The 18,783-nt window shown below is 43.7% G+C and overlaps 1 protein-coding gene and 1 long non-coding RNA gene across 3 annotated transcripts in view; one reads left to right on the top strand and one right to left on the bottom strand.

The window, feature by feature from the left end:
* jmjd1ca (jumonji domain containing 1Ca) overlaps positions 1–18,783 on the top strand; it is a 64,479-nt gene that overhangs the window by 42,991 nt on the left and 2,705 nt on the right. Inside the window, exons 4-25 of one of the 2 annotated variants that reach the window (XM_072689563.1) lie at positions 2,306–2,408; positions 2,915–3,039; positions 3,417–3,554; positions 3,671–3,712; positions 3,914–4,040; positions 4,280–6,018; positions 6,732–6,886; positions 7,049–9,609; positions 10,205–10,406; positions 11,048–11,277; positions 11,545–11,697; positions 11,783–11,872; positions 11,960–12,084; positions 12,958–13,069; positions 14,508–14,671; positions 14,801–15,091; positions 15,340–15,508; positions 15,784–15,874; positions 16,277–16,407; positions 16,571–16,693; positions 17,427–17,566; positions 18,557–18,760. In XM_072689563.1, the coding sequence (XP_072545664.1) occupies positions 2,306–2,408; positions 2,915–3,039; positions 3,417–3,554; positions 3,671–3,712; positions 3,914–4,040; positions 4,280–6,018; positions 6,732–6,886; positions 7,049–9,609; positions 10,205–10,406; positions 11,048–11,277; positions 11,545–11,697; positions 11,783–11,872; positions 11,960–12,084; positions 12,958–13,069; positions 14,508–14,671; positions 14,801–15,091; positions 15,340–15,508; positions 15,784–15,874; positions 16,277–16,407; positions 16,571–16,693; positions 17,427–17,566; positions 18,557–18,760 (7,215 nt within the window). Of the gene's footprint in view, positions 1–2,305; positions 2,409–2,914; positions 3,040–3,416; positions 3,555–3,670; positions 3,713–3,913; positions 4,041–4,279; positions 6,019–6,731; positions 6,887–7,048; positions 9,610–10,204; positions 10,407–11,047; positions 11,278–11,544; positions 11,698–11,782; positions 11,873–11,959; positions 12,085–12,957; positions 13,070–13,510; positions 14,356–14,507; positions 14,672–14,800; positions 15,092–15,339; positions 15,509–15,783; positions 15,875–16,276; positions 16,408–16,570; positions 16,694–17,426; positions 17,567–18,556; positions 18,761–18,783 lie in introns of those variants that run through there. The other variant, XM_072689564.1, reaches the window with a different exon arrangement.
* Positions 12,349–18,765, bottom strand: LOC140564270 (uncharacterized). The gene is made up of 4 exons (XR_011980527.1): positions 16,229–18,765; positions 15,289–15,381; positions 14,810–15,075; positions 12,349–14,648 (listed from the first exon to the last, which is right to left on the bottom strand). It is a non-coding gene; the product is annotated as an uncharacterized lncRNA (long non-coding RNA).

Below are 18,783 nucleotides of genomic sequence, written 5' to 3'. Positions count from 1 at the left end.
CCGGCTTCTCTTACATAACTTTCAGCCTTCTGTGAATGTGTGTGCCTGTTTGTGCTTGTGGATGTGTGTGTGAGTGTGTGTCTGTGTGTGTGTGTGTGTGTGTGAGCGCGTACACATGCTGAGGGGGTGTGTCTCTGTCTGGATGAGTAATACCATGTGTGCCTGCATTTGTGTGTCTCTGTCTGTGCCTAATACCCTTCACTAATTCTCTCTCTCTTTCTCTCTATCTCTCTATTCTATTTCTTCCCTCCTTCGTCTTTCTGCCTCTGTACTCCACCCACTTTCTCCTTTGCAACCTTTCCTACTCTTTGGTGAGTGTCAAAAGACCTCTGTCGTGGAAAACAACATTTCCCTAACTTTACTGAAATAAAGGAGGTTGCAGTAATATGTAAACACTGTTAAACGTTCAGAACACACCATGTACTCCCAGAGTCTGTACAGTCCATATATGGAAACTAAGCTGAACAAGCAGTCGGTTTTAAAACTACTGTTCTCTGTGATGTCACGAAAACCAGCTCATTTACATACCTTCACCTATTCAGCCTACCACAGATTAGCGCCTCCCACTCACTTTTTGAATGTGGCACAACACATGACAGCCAAATGAAGCCAAACAGAGCTCATTTATCTTATACACTACACATTCAAATGTTTGTGAACACCCCTTCTTATGATGAATGCATTTAGCTACTTTAAGCTGCGCCCATTGCTGACACAGATGTGCAAATGCACAAATATAGCTTACCTAGTCCCTGTAGAGGAGTACTGCCAATAGAACATGAACCTTTGGGCACCATGCCTAATGCCAGGCATTGGTCTGTGGAGCAGTGGAACTGTGCTCTCTGGAATGACTTTTGGTTAGAGTTAGGGGGTTGGGGATGAGGTGAGGTGGTAATCATCCAACATTCATCCAACATTGTCGCTGAATGCAATTAATAAATCGACTAGAGAATGGTTAAAAAAGATTTGTGTCTTTGAATGGCGAAAACAGAGTCCTGACCTTACTTTGACATATCATGAAGAGATTGGGGGCAGTGGTGGCTCAGCGGTTAGAGCTCTGGGCTATTGATAACAGGGTTGTGGGCTCAGCAAACTGCCACTGTTGGGCCCTTGAGCAAGGCCATTCACCCTCTCTGTTCCCCGGGCGCTAAAGTTGGCTGCCCACCGCTCTGGGTGGGTGTGCACTTACTGCCTCTAGTTCACTAGTGTGTGCTCTCTACCACAGATGGGTAAAATGTGGAGGACACATTTCGCTGTACATAGTGAACACAGGTGACATCCCAGACATACTGATGAACTGAAACACATTTGCAGGAAGAAATAGTCCATATTTGTATCTTATTTGCAACTACAGAAACTGGGTGGGGGTGATTACTGCTAAAGTTATTAAATTCAAGGGTTCACTTACTTTTTCTAGCCTGCACTGTGGAGGCTAACTTACTGTGCTGAGGAAAAGACATGAGCAGTGCAACTGTTTGAGTGTTATTAGTATAGTTAGATAGTTAGTGCTTGCCTGTAATTGTGACCTAGATAACGGTCAGACTGTTTATGGTAACCAAAGCAGAAATCCATGTAATTCCAAAGATTCACTTACTATTTATTGCAACTGAGTGAAGCTTAAGGAACAAAACACAAGAAATCATTCCATCACTCATATCAGTTCTTGTGCTTTAGTATTGCAATAAAAAACTGAAGGTGTAAATCTCTGATCTGTTAGATGTGTCGGTTAGATAAATTATTTCCTACAAGAAATTTTATTACAATTCAGGCTGATTTGATGATTTTGTTATGATTCTGTAGTATTTTTAAAAATACACAGTGCACACATATGACAGGAGGATCTATTTGTCCATTTTATTAGTTCCACTTACCATGTAGGAGCAATGTGTAGTTCTACAATTACAGACTGTAGTCAATGTGTTTCTCTACATACTTTGTTAGCCAGCTTTCACCCTGTTTCTCAATGCTCAGGACCCACAGAACCACCACAGAGCAGGTAGCATTTGAGTGTTGGGTCATTCTCAGCACTGTGGTGACACTAACAGGGAGTTATTGGCATGTTGTTATTGGTATGTGTGTGTTGTGCTGGTACGGGTGGACCAGACGCAGCAGTGCTGCTGGAGTTTTTAAACACTTTTTCCACTCACTGTCCACTCTGACACTTCTCCCTGTTCAAGAGAGTCCTATTCTATTGGCAGTACTTCTCTACAGTGTCCACAAATATTTGAACATATAGTGTAATTTTTTTTTCATGAAAAACAGGACTTTAGTCCTGAACTTGGTGTACATTCTGTGTTTGTTGCAGCAGGGTGAAGTTGACGACTCGGCCCTGAGAGAGGATACTTCGAGCCGGGAGCAGGTCCAAGCCTGGCTCAGACAGTGCCAGCTCCAGCATATTCTTCAGCTAGGTATTGTGGCCTCTGCTTTCTCCTGCTAGAGGGAGGGAGGATTCTTCTTATTGAATCCTTCGACTGTGGGTGGGAATGATGCGCTGGTTATGGTGGGTGTCTGATAGACGTGGTGTCTGGGCTCTGTTAGTCAGGGCTGTTAAAAATGAGTTTTTCCAATTAATGTTTGCTCAAGCTGTCAGTTCAGTCCAAAGTTGAGTGTGGGCCCCTGCCATCAAGCACATTTTTTTGTTGGTGAGCCGGTTTTAATGTGTATTTGTCTCTCTTGTATGTTTGTACGGGAATGTTGTTTTGGACTAACCTTGCTGAGTAGGTCAGTGCTGTCTAAGTGACCATGGGTGTTTCATGCTGTTATTTTCATCTTCATCAGCTCTGTCAGATTCGCCTGTGCTAATCACCATTACATATCCATGTCTAAAAAGATTTTAATTTTGAGTAGAGTGACAGCTGCAACTGGTGAACCAGTCAGAAATTGAGCTTCTTGAGCTGGTGCTTGTGTGTTACAGGGCATGGCTGTGTGAAGGGCCTCAGGGTGAAGGTGTTCAGACACGACTCCAAACCACAGTGGCTCTATGGCACCGTCAGCCACCATGACCACAACAGCAGAACCATGACCATTTTGAGTGACCAGGTGGGAAAACTTCTCTTTTCTCTTCAGCTGGTCTAAAGAAATGCCAATTATTCACAGTAAAATGCAGACAGCATTTTTTCTTTGTCTGTTTTCATTAACCTAATTTAGTAAAGTAAAAGCTGGTTTACATTTAGATTTATTTAAGTTGTATCTTTTTTTTTTTTGATGCCAAGACTCATTTCACAGTATTGGTAAATCATGTTTTATGTTTTATGATAATAACCCTTTTTTCCTGAAAACTAACACTGAAAATCAACCATTACTGTAAAAAGTTCAAGAGAAGACAAGGTGTGACAAAGTGACAAAGGAGACAAACATTTGATAGGCAGTTGGTCATGGATGTGTTACTGTCTACTCTTCTACTCTTGTCACCGCAGGTGTCGGAGCCTCCTCTGAGTGTAGACCTGGCACTTATGCAGGTGGTTTTCCTGGATGACATCAGCCAGTCATTGTTGCTGGGAGATATCTCCACACCTAAACGCAAACCTCACACCAAGATCAACAGGACTACTCTGGTAAGGAAAGTTCTTCAGTTTAGATTGACTTATGTGCTTGATTTTCAGGTTACATGAGTGTTTATACATGAAAGGTTCTGTCTTTCTCTGATTCTGTCTTTTTAATCTCTCCTCAGAACACAATTAACAGGTCAAACAACACTACTGCAGCTGACCAGGTACACATACCCAACTCACCCATGCAAAATCCCATCTCTCCCACACAGTACAAAAACTTTATCATACAGACTCAAACAGACTTCTCTCACACATGCACACACACTCAAATACACAAACAAACACAGTGTTGCAACTGTAATATGCACACAACCACACTTATATCTGTCTCTCCTCCTTCTGCCCCCTCCTCTCTCCTGCAGGCGTGTAGCTCTAGGCCAGTGCAGAGAAAACAGCCTCAGCTGTGCCGACAGAACTCCAACTGCAGCCTGGCTGAGGACGAAGCAGAGGGGATGAGGGAGGAGAGGAGAGCTGATGAAGCAAGAACAGGTAAGGTGCAGCAATACATTAAATTAATATTAACAGCCCCTTAACTGTTTGAATTCCATTTAGCTGCATTTACATTTATTGCATTAGCTCTGTTGGGAGACTGCATTCTCATTCAGCATAAAACAGTGTCTAATAGCGTGTGTCTAAAATACACTCCGTCCTGTTCTTAGTCTCCACAGAACTGTTGTTCCTGCTTTTATTACTTTTTTTTTTTTTACTCTTTTTTTGCTTATTCCTAGATTCCTCCAAAAGTCGAATAAACCATGTGGAGAGGAAGAGGAGAAAAGTGGGGGAGGAGGAAGAGCAGAATGAAAACGAGAAGAGAAGAGCTGGGCTAAAGAGGCTGAAGGCCGGCAGTGGCTCTGACCTATCTGATGGCAGTGATTCAGAGGACAGCAGCTGCAGACTGCAGGAAATGTCCTGTGACATGGGGTCGAAGAGCCTGCCCAGGAACTGCTGTGTTTCAAACAGCAGTCCTGCTGGGCATGTCGGGCGGGACTTGAAGACTCGCTCCTCTCCTAAAAGCAGGGAGCTTTCTCCTGGCCATGTTACAGAGCTTGAAGGCCAGCGAGGGGGTGAAATCCCTCGTTGTGAAGTCCATTTATCCGGCCCATCCTGCAATGGAACGTTTAGAAGCACTGGAGTTTCAGACCCACAGTGCACTGTGGGACCGGCTTGTGAAAAAAAAGAGGAGGAGAGGGGTGATGGAGCGATACAGCTGGAGGACAGGACTGAAGGAGCATCCCAGGAGGACTCTGAGGCTGTGTCCGCCTTACTGGCATCCCAGGAGAGTGAGCAGCTGGTTTCCATGGAGACGGCGTGTGTGTTGCTACACACATCACCACCAGAGTGCGAAGCAGTGGAAGGTGACCAAGAGATTCCACAGAGCGATCCAGAGGTCAAAGGATCAGTGCTTACCCACCCGGAAGCTGCCACACCTAGAGGTGACTCAGCAGCTTCATTAGAGGAGGAGTCTAGAGGAGCTCTGACTCAGTCTCCCATCATGCCTTGCAAAGCAGAGGTGGAAGCTGGAAAGGGAGCTAAACTGAGTCAATCTCCTGGAACTCGTGGTCCTGAGCTCAAAGCTGCACCTGTTTCAGAAATGACCAACAAACCCACTGTGCACCCCAGTCCTTGCTCCTCTCCAGAGATCATCTCCAAACCACCTGTGGCAGAAGCATTGAGGCTAAGGCGAAATGCATCTCCTGAGGCTAGCAGAGTCAAAGAGAGCAGTTCTCCAGTCAAAGTTGCTACAGCGACAGCTCTCATTGGCCTTAAAAGCACACCTGGTCCCAAAGTAACCTGCTCCACAATCCCGAACCGTAGCCATGCTTCTTCCCCTACTTCAACTGACCAACCAGCCCGATCCAGAACCCCTCCACAGAATCCTTCTTCCGCTCTAGATAAGACAACCAAGAGCCCACTGATCATTGACAAAAATGAGCCCTTTACTGTCTACAGAGACCCAGCACTTGTGAGGAAGGAGCTAGAGAGCCACCCCACATACATCCAACCTGCACACACCCCACCAAACCCCCACTCCAAACACCACCTAAAGAGTCCCTCCCCATCCTCCAGCTCTCCTAACCTCACCTCCACATCCTCCCACGGCAAAATACTGAGCCCAACCCCTCACCTCTCTCTCCCCTCACAGACTCCTCTCTGCTCGCCACACCCCTCCATCCCTCATCCTCACCTCTTGCCCTCCCTGCTGCCTGGCCTGCCACCCTCTACAGCACTCCTGGCTGGTCACACTCGACTGGGGCCTCTGGGTCTCTCCCACCACCCACTGGCTTTGCAGGCCACACCTTCACTTTTGGCCCAAAGTCCAGGAGCCAGCCACCTGGCACCTCTGGGCTTGTACCCTCTCCTCTGGCCGCCATTCCCCAATGGAGCACACAACTATGGCCTTGGCCTACAGGGGTCCAAATGGGCACCACCAGAGAGCACAGGAATGGCTGAGGCTAACCTGAGGAGGGTAAGTGTAGTCTCACAGTAATGATGTACTCATTCATTTGTGACAATACAAATGATTCTTTGCTATATGTAAAACCATGCGCAATATGCGCATATGCATATGCGCAAAAGAAATATATGTAGACATAAGTTATATAAACTTTTAATATTAGATTTATGTGGTTTTCACAATCGATTTGCACAACTTCTATCAGTATAGTAAATAAATGTTGGTTCTCTTCATTTAAATCATAGTGTTGGCTATGTATTGAAGGTGGTTGGAATCACGTGTAGTGCCTGGAGTAGAGGGTGAGCATGTGGGGAAAGTTAGAGAGCATAAGAAAACAGGTATAAGCATTGAATAATTCAAAAGAAATTATTAAATAAAGAAATGATTGTGAAGTTAATGAAAGCCCTGCAGGTAAAGCTAGATTATTCCTTTGTGTTACAATCTAGACACTCATTTCTATGTATCATGTATGTGTGTTTTATAAATAAGAGTTTCTGATTTCCACACATGTTCCTGACCCTTCCTCCCTCGTGGGCCAGGATTGATTTATGTTCTTAGAGTCTTATTATATGTTTATTAGATTCCTGCTGCCTCTGGTTCACTCTTTCCATAACCATGGTGATGTTTCTAAGCTTTCATATTTTCCCCAGACTTGTTCTACAATAAGTGAGCATCTGTGTTTTCAGTTTGTTTGTTTGTTTGTTTGTTTATGTGCATGTTTATAGAACACACCAAGCCCCTGGCTCCCTCAGCCTACTCCTGTAACTAGTGTAGAGGGTCAGGGGCTAAGACCACCGCTGCCTGTACGCCCATCGAGTGCTGACCCTCATAGAATATCCAGGGCTGTCCAGCCCAGCACACCCACCTCCAAAACCACAGAGTGAGTTTACACTCCACTCTTGCACACACAACGTAGCCATGCTAATCTCATCTGATAAATACATTTTTTTGTTCAGCAGAAATCATGAGTGAACCCAAACACAATATTATCAAGTGCCTGATTCACTCCTCAATGTACTCATGCTGTTTTACTTGTTTCTAGGGAACTTGAAAGGAGGACTTTCACAGAGACACAAAGCACCCTTCACACACCTGTGAAGGTAGAGCAAGAACGAGTCAGGGCCACTGTGGAGAAGAATGGGCACAGCTACCGCCCAGTGGCCCCAGAGTCGCCCTCTGATCGCCCAAAACAGCCTCAGGTGGTCTATGACCTCACAGGTGACCGAACCAGCCGTTACCAGGAGGAGAGCCGGCGCATTTTGCAGGAGAGCATTGAGGTGGCACCGTTTACGGCCAAACTGGGTTCAGACAGAGACCCGCGGTATCCCAAGAGTCCATCACTTCATTCCAAGCAGAAAGAGAGGGAGCGTGAGCGAGACAAGGAGCGAGATAGAGAGATGCATGTGTTTAGGCATAGTCTGCCACCCAGGCCACAGTCAGCCCACCCCTCTCCCACACTCACCCAGACCAACTATTACACCCCTGTGACTGGAGTTGTGGAGAACAAGCTATCAGCACGCAGGGCTCCACCCAGCAAAGAGCTGTATGAGAGGCTGAATGGCCCTAACACTGCTACCTCTGTCCTTCATTCGCCCAGCACACAGAGCACAGTCAAGGCCAGGCCCCCACCCCTTGTAAAGCGCCACCCAGAAAAAGAAGAAGGACTCCTGGGCAAGATCGCAGAGCAGTTGGCCTGTAAAGCCAACTCAGTGGTCTCAGTGGAGCCAGTAGAACACAGCAGTATAGAGAGAAAGGGCTCCTGCACTCCTCTTATCTCCGTCACCAACTCTTCTTCTCGTGCTGTACACTCACTGCACAGGGCACCCATCTTCCATCCTCCTGCCCCACCCATTATGGCCTCTAAAGAGGCAGGACAAGGTAGATTGTCTCCGCCCACCCTCACACCTATCCAGCCAATGAGCTTATCTGGAAAAGGTCAGAATCAACAGAGACCGCCCACACTAATGCCTGAACTAAGACATGGAGCAGTTGCCGGAAAGAGGATGACCCCTGAGCCGATAACTGTGACGAGCCAAACGTATGATTTACAAAGAGGTGGAGTTTTGCGAGAGAGAGGGGTGGGAGGTCAAACGATAAATGGAGGAATGATTACCCCACAGTCTGCCACAGCTTCTGTTATTGTTCGACCATCCAGCTATGTGCATGCGCCCCTGAACTACTCTGTCAGTGATAGGTCACAACCCAGAGTTCACTGTGAACATGTGCGAACATTTGAAAGTGTGACAAATACACACTTAAAGGAAAGTAGTTTGCAGTGTAAGAGGGGTGTCCTGTGGACCCCTGTAGACACTGTACATCCAATCAACATGGTCACCTCAAAGCAGGATATTAACACACCCTTGAACATGACAACTAAAAATATGAATTCAATTCATTTTCCAAATCACGAAGTGAAATATCCTGCAAATATTGATACCCCACACTCACAAACAGACGTAGTATCTGAACATTGTAGAAAGGAGATTGGAACAGTACAGCCAAAGCTGAACCTATCTGTCTCCTGCTGTCCTGGTAGAGACCTACCACATGTGAAGAAACGTAGAGCTGGACTAGCTGCCCCAGAACCAAGACATAACACGCATACAGTCCAGCCCCTACACACTACACACGCCTTGAACGCTACCAAGAGTGTTTCACACACACCACACAGTAGGTATGGCACATACACTACCCACAGCACACACACCATATGTACTGCACATGCTCTGAACAAGGAGAAAGACTCAGTATTCATTCCAAGCCCTCCAAAATGTCCCAGGTTATCCTCCGAAGTCCCTAGTATTGGGGCCACTAGCAAACCTGGCTCAATAGCCAAAGGTCATCCACCAGCTTCTCCAGCCCATTCAAACCAGTCTGCTCAGTCCGGTCAGAACAACTACCACAAGCTGAAAAAGGCCTGGCTGACTCGCCACTCTGAGCAGGACAGAGGTAGTGCCACCTCCCAGGTATCAGGGGGCAGTCAGATGGGTGCTTCCCACACTACCACAAGCTGCATCTCTCTGCCAACTAAACAAGATATCAATGGACTGGAGAACAAATGGTCCAACCAAGAGTGCAAAGAATCTTGTCTGGACAACAGGAAGTCCAAATTTCTGGAAAGAAAATGCCCTCCAGAGGACCGGAAGTCCAGTGGAAGTGATACAAAGACTAAAACTGAAGACAAGAAGCCTGTTATGGGGGACAAGCAAGCTACCTTAGAAGATGTAAAGCACATCTTGGAGAGAAATGGTAATGTGGACGATAAGAAACTTAACTCTCAGGTCAAGAAGGTGTGTGCGGATGAGAGGAAACCATGTCCAATCACCATTAAAACAGAAAAGGGTAATTGTGGGGACAAACAAATCTTTCAGTCAGGTTTTGAATATGGGGATTTGGGCAATGACAGCGTGAATCGCAAATCTGTTCCTGGGGGCAAACGCCAGCCGAAACCCATGCTCATTAAAAAGCATAATGACCAGCTGAAGAAGAGAGGAGAGAATGTGAGAGAGGAGGAAGAGGAGGAGGAGGAGGAAGAAGAAGAGGGGAAGCCTAATGGAACTTTCCGGACAAGCAAAGAGAAATCTCACAGGCTACCCAACAACAGTACGTTTTTTTTTTGTTTTGTATTGTTCTGAAGTGCAAACATATGTGTAGAATAAGACCAATCAAAGAACAAAATATCATACAGTTTCAATTGGTTGACTGTTGTTTTCAAGGTTATTGTCATAGATTTAGAATCGCCTGACCTGACTCCCACCGACCAAGATATCCAGTGCAGTGCAGCACAGATTGCAGCATTTAAAGAATTTTATTCACTGACTTTGAATATCTAGCCCATATATTCCTGTCATTCTGATAGCTTCAATAGGAGATGGGGCAGTTAGTTCACAGCTATGAGCAAATGTGTGGCTAAAAAAATTAATAAAATTTCCATGACCTTATCTTTTTTCAGCCATCAACAGTTTTTCATCCATAGATTTAGATTTCCCTTTCAAAACAACATGCATCAAAGCCCCTCACTCAGAGTGTCCACCACCAACAGCCTCTTATTTCCTGCTGTGACTTCATTCAAAAGAAATAGATCGACCAATTGAGAGAAGGGAATACCAATCTTAGCGTGTTCCTTGCCTACTTGAGGGAGGGTACAGGGTACATGAGTTGACAGAGGTTGTTGCTTGTATTCTTTCTCTCCCTTCAGATGGCATCCCCCGTTCAGTGCTGAAGGACTGGAGGAAGGTGAAGAAGTTGAAGCAGAGCGGTGAAGCCTTCCTGCAGGACGATTCGTGCGCTGAGATTGGTGCCAATGTGCAAAAGTGTCGCGAGTGCCGGCTGGACCGCTCTCGCAAAGCCCAGGAGCCTGCCGTCTCTCCTGTCTTCTGCCGCTTTTACTACTTCCGCCGGTGAGCATCACACAGCTTCAGACTTTGCCAAAAATGTACCGCCTTTCCCAAAAATGCATTACATGTACCACTATATTTAGTTTATTTGTTTGCAAATGCCTTCTGTGCAAATGTTTTCTGAAACCTTTCATATTATAAAAATGTACGTCTGCTGTTGTTAGACCACAGGGCATAAACCTACAAACGCCAGGTATTACAAATATTTGGTGTTTTTTTTTCCCATTAATAAAGGATATTGGTGATGAGACCGGTCAGTTACATCAGACGTATTATGATTACTACACAGTTTTATGTTGTAGTCATTACTGATGTTGGTTAAAAAAGAATTTTTTGGTGTGTTTAAAAATATAGTCTTCATTAATCCAGATGAACTGCTAAATCAAGGACTAAGCTTAATCTCTGTCTGGAAAATAGCCCCAGTCTCTAGCTAAACATGTTTGTCCAAGAATAGACACAATTTAGGTCCACAAAAGCTGCCAGTTCTTTATTATTCATTATCAGTCTGCCGTGTTGTGGAAAATCATAACAGTATCAGGCTTATTGGGGAGACCCGGAGGTGGGATTCATGAAATAATAAAAATAATAATAAAACTTTTACCAGCAAAGCATATGTGCTAGTTTATTCCTTTCTCTGGACATAGACTCTCATACAGCAAGAATGGAGTGGTGCGTGTGGATGGATTCTCTGTTGCGGAGGAGACTGATGAGGATGCAGTGAGGGTATGGACAGCTGGATTTGAGGATGAAGAAGACGGGAATAAAAAAGAGATGGCGCTGAACACAGCCAAATATATCCTCACACTCATAGGAGACAAATTCTGCCTGCTAGTCAAGACTGAGAACATTGCTGTAACCTGGGTCAAGAAAGACAGTGAGTTTATGTTGGTGCATGTGAGGACCAAATGTCCACATGATTAAAAAAATGTGTGTTTGTGTGAGAGGTAGAAGTATTATTTCTTTTACCTCTCACATAAAATGACTTCTTGTGTGTGTGTATAATTTGTAATTTGTGATACTAAATAAATGACTGATGTTTATATCTCCATAGGACAATAATCTTTTCACTCTCTATTTTTGTCCTCTTTCCTTTCTGCATATGTGTGTGTGTGTGTGTGTGTGTGTGTGTGTGTGTGTGCAGCCCAGGTGATGTGGAAGCGGGCGGTGCGTGGTGTGAGAGAGATGTGTGACGCGTGTGAGGCCACTCTATTCAACATTCACTGGGCCTGTCACAAGTGTGGTTTTGTGGTGTGTATGGACTGCTACAAAGCCCGCGAAAGGAAGTGTGCCAAAGGTTAGTGATATACCTGCGTAACACAGTAGATAATAGCTTTTTTAAATATGTGTTTCTGATGTTATGTGTTTTTATTTATTTTTAGATAAAGAATTGTATGCCTGGGTAAGGTGTGTGAAAAACCAGCCCCACGACCTAAAGAATCTAATGCCTACCCAAATAGTCCCAGAAACAGGTGAACACTGTGCTTGTGATGGTCGGTGTTACTGGTTAGAAGGTGTCAGGTAATAATTTTAATATAATTTGACTGTATGTCCTGCAGTGTTGGCAGACTTGCAGAGCTCCATACACTCCATAAGGAGTGAATATGGCATCCCCTCTCACTGCTCCTGCTCTGGAAGTTACGCCTTCTCCTCCAAACTCATCACCACCAATGGCCTCTCACAGGTGACACACTCAACCTTTCCTTTTTCAGCTCACCCCAAAGGCCTTCATTAGTTCTCACTATGCTTACCGCAACACTCTCTCACTTCATTGAGAGTGTGTTCCTGTTAATTTGCTCAACTGGAGTTTTCCCATTTTCCAGGCAGTCCTTATAACGTTTGAAGTGCTTTATATCGGCATGTAATGATATACTCAGCTCATGAGTTGATTCCACCACAAACAGTTAGTGGTGACTGCAACGTTTCGTGCATTAGATGGCAAACTTGATATAATGCAGCCAGCGTCACCCCGTTAATAGTTTTGTTACGTACTTTAGGGTCTGCTTGACCCCACAAAATGACACAGTACATGAAGGAATCAGTGTGTATGAAACAGTTGCAGAATGTAAATTTATTACTATGAAAGTATTAAAATGACTGTTGATTAGTCACATTTCCCTAGGTTCTAGTAGTGGGCAGTATGGGCAACCATTTATATAACAGTACATTTAAAATTGACTTTGAATGTTGAAAAACTGGTGACTATCTTTGTAGGTTATCAATGGCATATTTTACTACAACAACAACTGCATCTATATCTATGTTGTTTTTATGTGCAAAAGAGAAAAAACACAACTAGGCAATAAATAAGTAAACCCATCATTACTGCAGTCTTTTCTTAATGTTAAAAGCACTTTGCCATTATTTTGCCATTATCTGCCATGATCTTGCTTATTTGTGAAATGTGGTTTGTAAACACATTATTACTATAAGACATATAATCTCCTATTGCATTTACTTTACATTGACACAGACCTTTAGCTGCAGCTCTATTGTACTATATAGTAAACATTGTGTGCTGAGTGAAGAGAGTAATGTGATTGTGTTGCTGCATCAGCTTCCAGAGAAAGCACAGTGTGACTCAAAGAGCCAGCACAGCTCGCCACAGGTCTCCGATCCACAGAAGAGTGCACAGGACGCAGTTCACAGGACTCCCACAGAGAGGAGAGGTGTGAAATACACACAGGCTCACACACACACTCACACCCCAACCATCTATTTAGCCCCTGGTTCTTTAGTACACATTACATCAGCCTGCATTAAGCCTGGCTTATACACCAGCTTAAAGTGGAGACAAAAGATTAAACAAGTCTGCACGCTCTTGTTAGGGAGATTGAGCTTCTTATTTGAGTTGGAATTTGTAGTGTAGTTCTGTGTGTGTGGTGCATAGGTGTTGTAATGACTTTGGGTACAACGATTTAATTAATATGATTACAACTCTTAAGAGGCCTTTTAGTGCGTCATGGGATCTCGCCATGATTCAAATCAGTTATTTGGTCTAACTCTTACAGTTGCGGTCAAACTTATTCATGCCCCACTGCAAATTATGTTTATAAAATTTTAACATGCAATCAAACATACTCTGACTGTGATGTTTGTTTGCATGTTAGAAATATGGCTAAGTCAAGAAAGTGGTCCAAAACGTTCAGAGAAGAGAACACAAAAGGATATGAAAAGACAGCAAAGCACTGGCTACACTACTTGGACATGGCAAGCCAGTAGATTCCTGAGGAGGCAGGTGGTCTTTTGCATTGTTACTGCAAAAGGCCTGCAGCAAGATTTGGTGGTTTGCACTGTAAGGCACATAGTAAATGCTGAAGGTTACCATGCCCGAATGCCTCTGCTAACCCAAAAGCACAAGTGAAGTTGGCTCCAATTTGCTCAAAACCATCCAGCCACAGAAGTTCCTCCTGGACGTCATGCCTGAACCTGAAGCTTGGGCATCACTGGATCTTCCAACAGGATGGTGATCCCAAGCTTACCTCAAAGTCCTCCAAAGTCCTGGAAGATTCTGGAGGGGTCAACACAGTTTGGTGGGATTTGAAGAAGGCACTTGCAACACACAAACTCAAGAATATCAGTAAACTGGAGGAAATGGCTAAATTTCCTCAAGAACACTTTCAGCAGCTGGGGTCTGGCTATGCATCACGTTTGCAGCAGGTCATAACAGTGCTCTACTAAGTCATAAAGACGATTGTCATAAAGGGGTTGAATAATTCAGACCCTGCAGTTGTTATTTACAGTGGTATTCTGTGTTGAATTGGGTGAAAAGCACTTGGTCTATTAGCTGTGTTTAGCTATTTAAATTGTTCTTGTTTGATTGGTTTATTGCAAACAGCTGAAAGTTTGTGAATTTTGCTAAAAAATAATTTAGCAATGGAGTATGAATAATTTCGAGTGCAACTGTAATTATTATTAGTATTAGATACACTGAACACACAACTGTGAAAGAAGGAACTGTTTAAAGAAATAAAAATAATAAATCAAGACATAAAATGGGAATCAATACTAACATTCTGAAATGTATAGTTTCATTATCACCTTCTGGCCCCTTTTACAGTCGTTTTGGGGCTTATTTAAATGGCTATATATGTTTGCGTGCTGTAGGAAAGCCAGAATGTGATGGCTTAGAGGCTCTAGGCAAGAAGTCCAGCAGTCCAGAGCAGGGTTCCACCTTGCGTGATCTTCTGACCTCCACAGCTGGGAAACTGCGGCTGGGGTCCACTGGCCCTGGAATAGCCTTCGCACCTGTTTACAACAACAATGATCAGGTGAGGCACACACACACACACATATATGCATGGAGAATGCAGTACAGTCTCATGCTTTCCTCCTAAACTGTGCTTATCATTTTATAAAGTCATGCATTAATGTACTTTTGTTTGTACTTCATGTTTTAGATCACTCACAACACACGTATGCCCAATCTCCTTGATGACATCATAGCCTCAGTAGTAGAGAATAAGATTCCCGCCTCCAAGATAGCCAGACTGGGGCTGAAGCAGGACTTGTTGACGGAAGAGGAGGTGGAGTTGGGACTGGAGGAGGCGAAGCCCAATCAAATCTCATTGGCTGACCCGCATGCCAGCGTCCCTCATGATTGGCTGGGCAGCCACCGGCTGCTCTGGCTTAAAGATCACCGTCACCTAGGCAACCAAAGACTGTTCAAAGAGAACTGGACACAAGAGCAGGTTTGTGTTACTGCACGCAAGTTGAGCATTAACTATCACTATGTAGAAAGATGAAAGATGAGGTGTTTTTGGACAGGGAAAATGTATTCTTTTAACTATGTATTTTTCTTACAATAAGTCATTCTTTTCAACACATGGTATCATTTTAACAACACAAAGCTAGTAATGAGTAAAATTACTAAAAGTGGGGATTTTACCAGTATTAGTATGTGTTGGGTACTGATGTTGATGTTGGTGTGGTTCTGCAGCCGGTGCTGGTCTCTGGACTGCACAAGAGTCTGAACGCCAGTCTGTGGAAACCAGAGCACTTCAGCAGAGAGTTCTCTGCTCTCCACAGCGATATCTACAACTGCCGTGATGGAAGCATTACAAACTCCCGTGTCAAAGACTTCTGGGATGGCTTTGAGGATGTGTCAAGTGAGTGTTCTGTTCTCATTTCCAGTATTTTCTCTCCTTCAGCTTGACCTTGGCTTTATAATAATAGGAACAATAAGAACACTTATTGTTTCTATACTGAATTACTAAATACCCAGTAGTAAAGGCAGATTACGTAGGGGGGGGAATCTGAAAATTAACAGGCGTGCCTGTTTTGGTAGTAATAGCTAATAATGACAGTTTAACCTGCTTTCAGAGAGTCAAGGTTTCAGTACTCTTATATGTTACTAACCACAGTGTCTGTGTGTCTTCAACAGAGAGACCGAAATCTGCTAAAGGTGACCCTGCAGTATACAGACTGAAAGACTGGCCGTCTGGGGAGGAGTTCCTGGCTCTCATGCCATCCAGGTAGCACTTTATGCTATCGGCACTTCCCAGCTCACCCATATTTTCATATTTGAATAGAATTCCTGTGCTTACACGTTTCTCGTCCAGAATTTGAATACACTTTTAGCAATATTTGAATACACCTCTGCATCAACTACAGGAAGACACACTTTTACAGCCTAATCAGTTGAAGACACTATTACAGTTCTCAGTTACATGCTTTCATAACAGGGAGGTCCAATCAGCAATTTCTTTAACAAGAATTTAACAAGATGATTTGTATTTTTTGAGACATGATAATGTCATTTTGATGTCTCATCTATGATGATGTGGTGATTCTTGACTGATTCAAGTGTAGTGCAGCTTTAATATTACCTTAGCTATGATGAAGTAATGATGATACAATGATATTGCCTTTGTTAGGTATGACGATGTGATGAGCTCTCTGCCAGTTCCGGATTACACCGGTCCTGACGGCACTCTCAACCTGGCCTCACGTCTGCCATCATTCTTTATCCGGCCAGACCTGGGCCCTCGCCTCTGCTGTGCTCATGGTATTCACCTCAGACTCGTCCCTCACCTCCACCTACTGTTTTTTACCCTGTCATACTGAGCAGTTTGTTTCTAGAAAGCCAGCCTGTGAGTTGATTGCTTCTAATCTCCCTGTCTCCCTGTGTGTGTGTTTGTGTGTGTGTGTGTGTGTGTGTGTGCGCGCAGGTGTGACAGCATGCCCAGAGCAGGACTTTGGAACCAGCAATCTGCATGTTGAAATCTCTGACACCATGAGTATTCTAGTCTATGTGGGCATAGCCAAAGGCACAGGAGCTCTCTCTAAGACAGGTTAGAATTCCACTCTGAATGTGACTTCAGAACTTCCTGTGGCATCGAATAATTTGTTCAATTAAAATGTTAATTTGAAATAGAAAGATCATAATTAAATAGTTTGAAGAAATTAAATCTCTGACCTTTTAACAACTTGATTCAGGAAAAGGCTTGTTGCATCATCACATTTTTATCATGATTCTGTTCCATTTGACTGTTTATTGTTTATACATTAAAACAATTGTATACCTATTATTATGTTATTGTTTTATTACAGTTGCTCATAATTGATTCTAACATTTCAACATCAGTGCAGTTGATCTCAACCTTTCAGAATGACATTTTGCACAGGTTTCACTTTGACAGCAACACACTCAGCAAAAACTGAGGTTATGTGAGATAAGGCTCTTGGAAGATGAGCTGTATCACAAACCTGTTCAGTATTAAAGTAAATTGTAGGATTTCCCTAGTATTATTGTCTTATCCTTTCCTAGAACTGTTTTTGTCCTGCAACAAGCTTTCCCTGCAGTCTGCTGAGAATTGGACAATGAAAACAAACCCACAGGCTTGAAGCATATGTCTAAAGTTTAATAGCATTTGAGGTGCAGTGATGAAATTTATACTGGTATCTCTTAAAACATATCATCACATGAGCCATCTTATGAGCAATAGTGTGTGTATCGCTCTGTTAATCTGTCTGTAACTTTGTTTGCACTCTGTGTGTGTGTGTGTGTGTGTGTGTGTGTTTTAGGAGTATTGAAGCTGCTAGAGAGGGAGACTCTGGATGAGAGTGCAAAGAAGAGGCTGAGAGATCCCAATGAAACTCCTGGAGCACTGTGGCACATCTTTTTGAGTAAAGACCTCCACAAAATCCAGGATTTCCTTCAAACGGTACAGCACTGCTCATCAAATGCGGTGCCACTGGCTAACCGCAGAGAACCGTATCACACTTGCAAGCCTTAAAATATAGTGTTTTCCTCTGAGGCCTAGACATTCAGTGGCCTCAGTCCATTACCACTGATTTGATTCTACATTGTCTACTTGAGTGGGTGTAATGGAATATGCCTGGCAACGGTCTGGGTACTGCATGGAGGCGTTTGCTTAATGCATACATACACTACTGTTCCACAATTTAAGAGATCACATATTAGTAACTGTTGATATTTAATTTAATAATTCATCATTTAATAATTTCTTTCACCCAAGTCTCCTGGTGTCTGGATTATAGTACACTACATGGACAAAAGTATTGGGACACCTGCTCATTCATTGTTTCTTCAGAAATCATGGGTATTAAAAAAAACTTATGCTTTCTACTAGATTTAGGAGCATTGCTGTGAGGATTTGATTGCATTCAGCAACAAAACTGTTAGTGAGTTCAGGATGTTGAATGATCACTACCTACCCACATCCCTAACTGATCCCGAAGGTTCTGAATGGAGCACCATCATTCCTGAGAATTCAGTTGTGCTTCTCCGCAGCTCAATTATGGGGGGCTTAATTAGGCATGGTATTGGTGCCAATACGTTTATGTTTATCTGTTCCAGAGAGTCTAAAAACACTATTGGCAACACTTCTTTACAGGGTGAATCTGCATGTGTGTCAGCAAAGTGTGCAAATTAAAGTAGCTGAATGCATTTATTAGAAGGGGTATCCACAAACTTTTGAGCATACAGTGTATTCTAGTCAACACTGCATTTTATGATAATATAACTATAATTAAATTATAAATAGAGTAAGTTTAACAAAGAACTACCCTATTAAATGATCTGCCTTGAAATTATATCTTTTTAAAATTCTAAACTTTTGGATAGTTTGACGGGTAGTGCAGCTGTCATTTCTTACTTGTTCTTACCTGCCTGTTTTTATGCGTGTGTGTAGCTATCAGCAGAGCATGCCGAGGCAGATGCTGAAGCTGACTCTGATGCTGAATGGGACAATGAGACGGACCCCCTCCGAGAGGGCGGCTGGTACCTAAGCCCTAGACTCCGGCAGAGGTTGCTGGAGGAGCATGGCGTGGAGAGCCGCACTTTGCTCCAGTTTTATGGAGATGCTGTCATCATCCCGGCCGGAGCACTACACCAGGTTCTCTTCACACCACAACCTCT

The sequence above is a fragment of the Salminus brasiliensis genome, chromosome 10, assembly GCF_030463535.1.
Source record: "Salminus brasiliensis chromosome 10, fSalBra1.hap2, whole genome shotgun sequence".
NCBI classification, from domain to species: Eukaryota; Metazoa; Chordata; class Actinopteri; order Characiformes; family Bryconidae; genus Salminus; species Salminus brasiliensis.
This window is presented reverse-complemented; position numbering and strand designations above follow the sequence as displayed.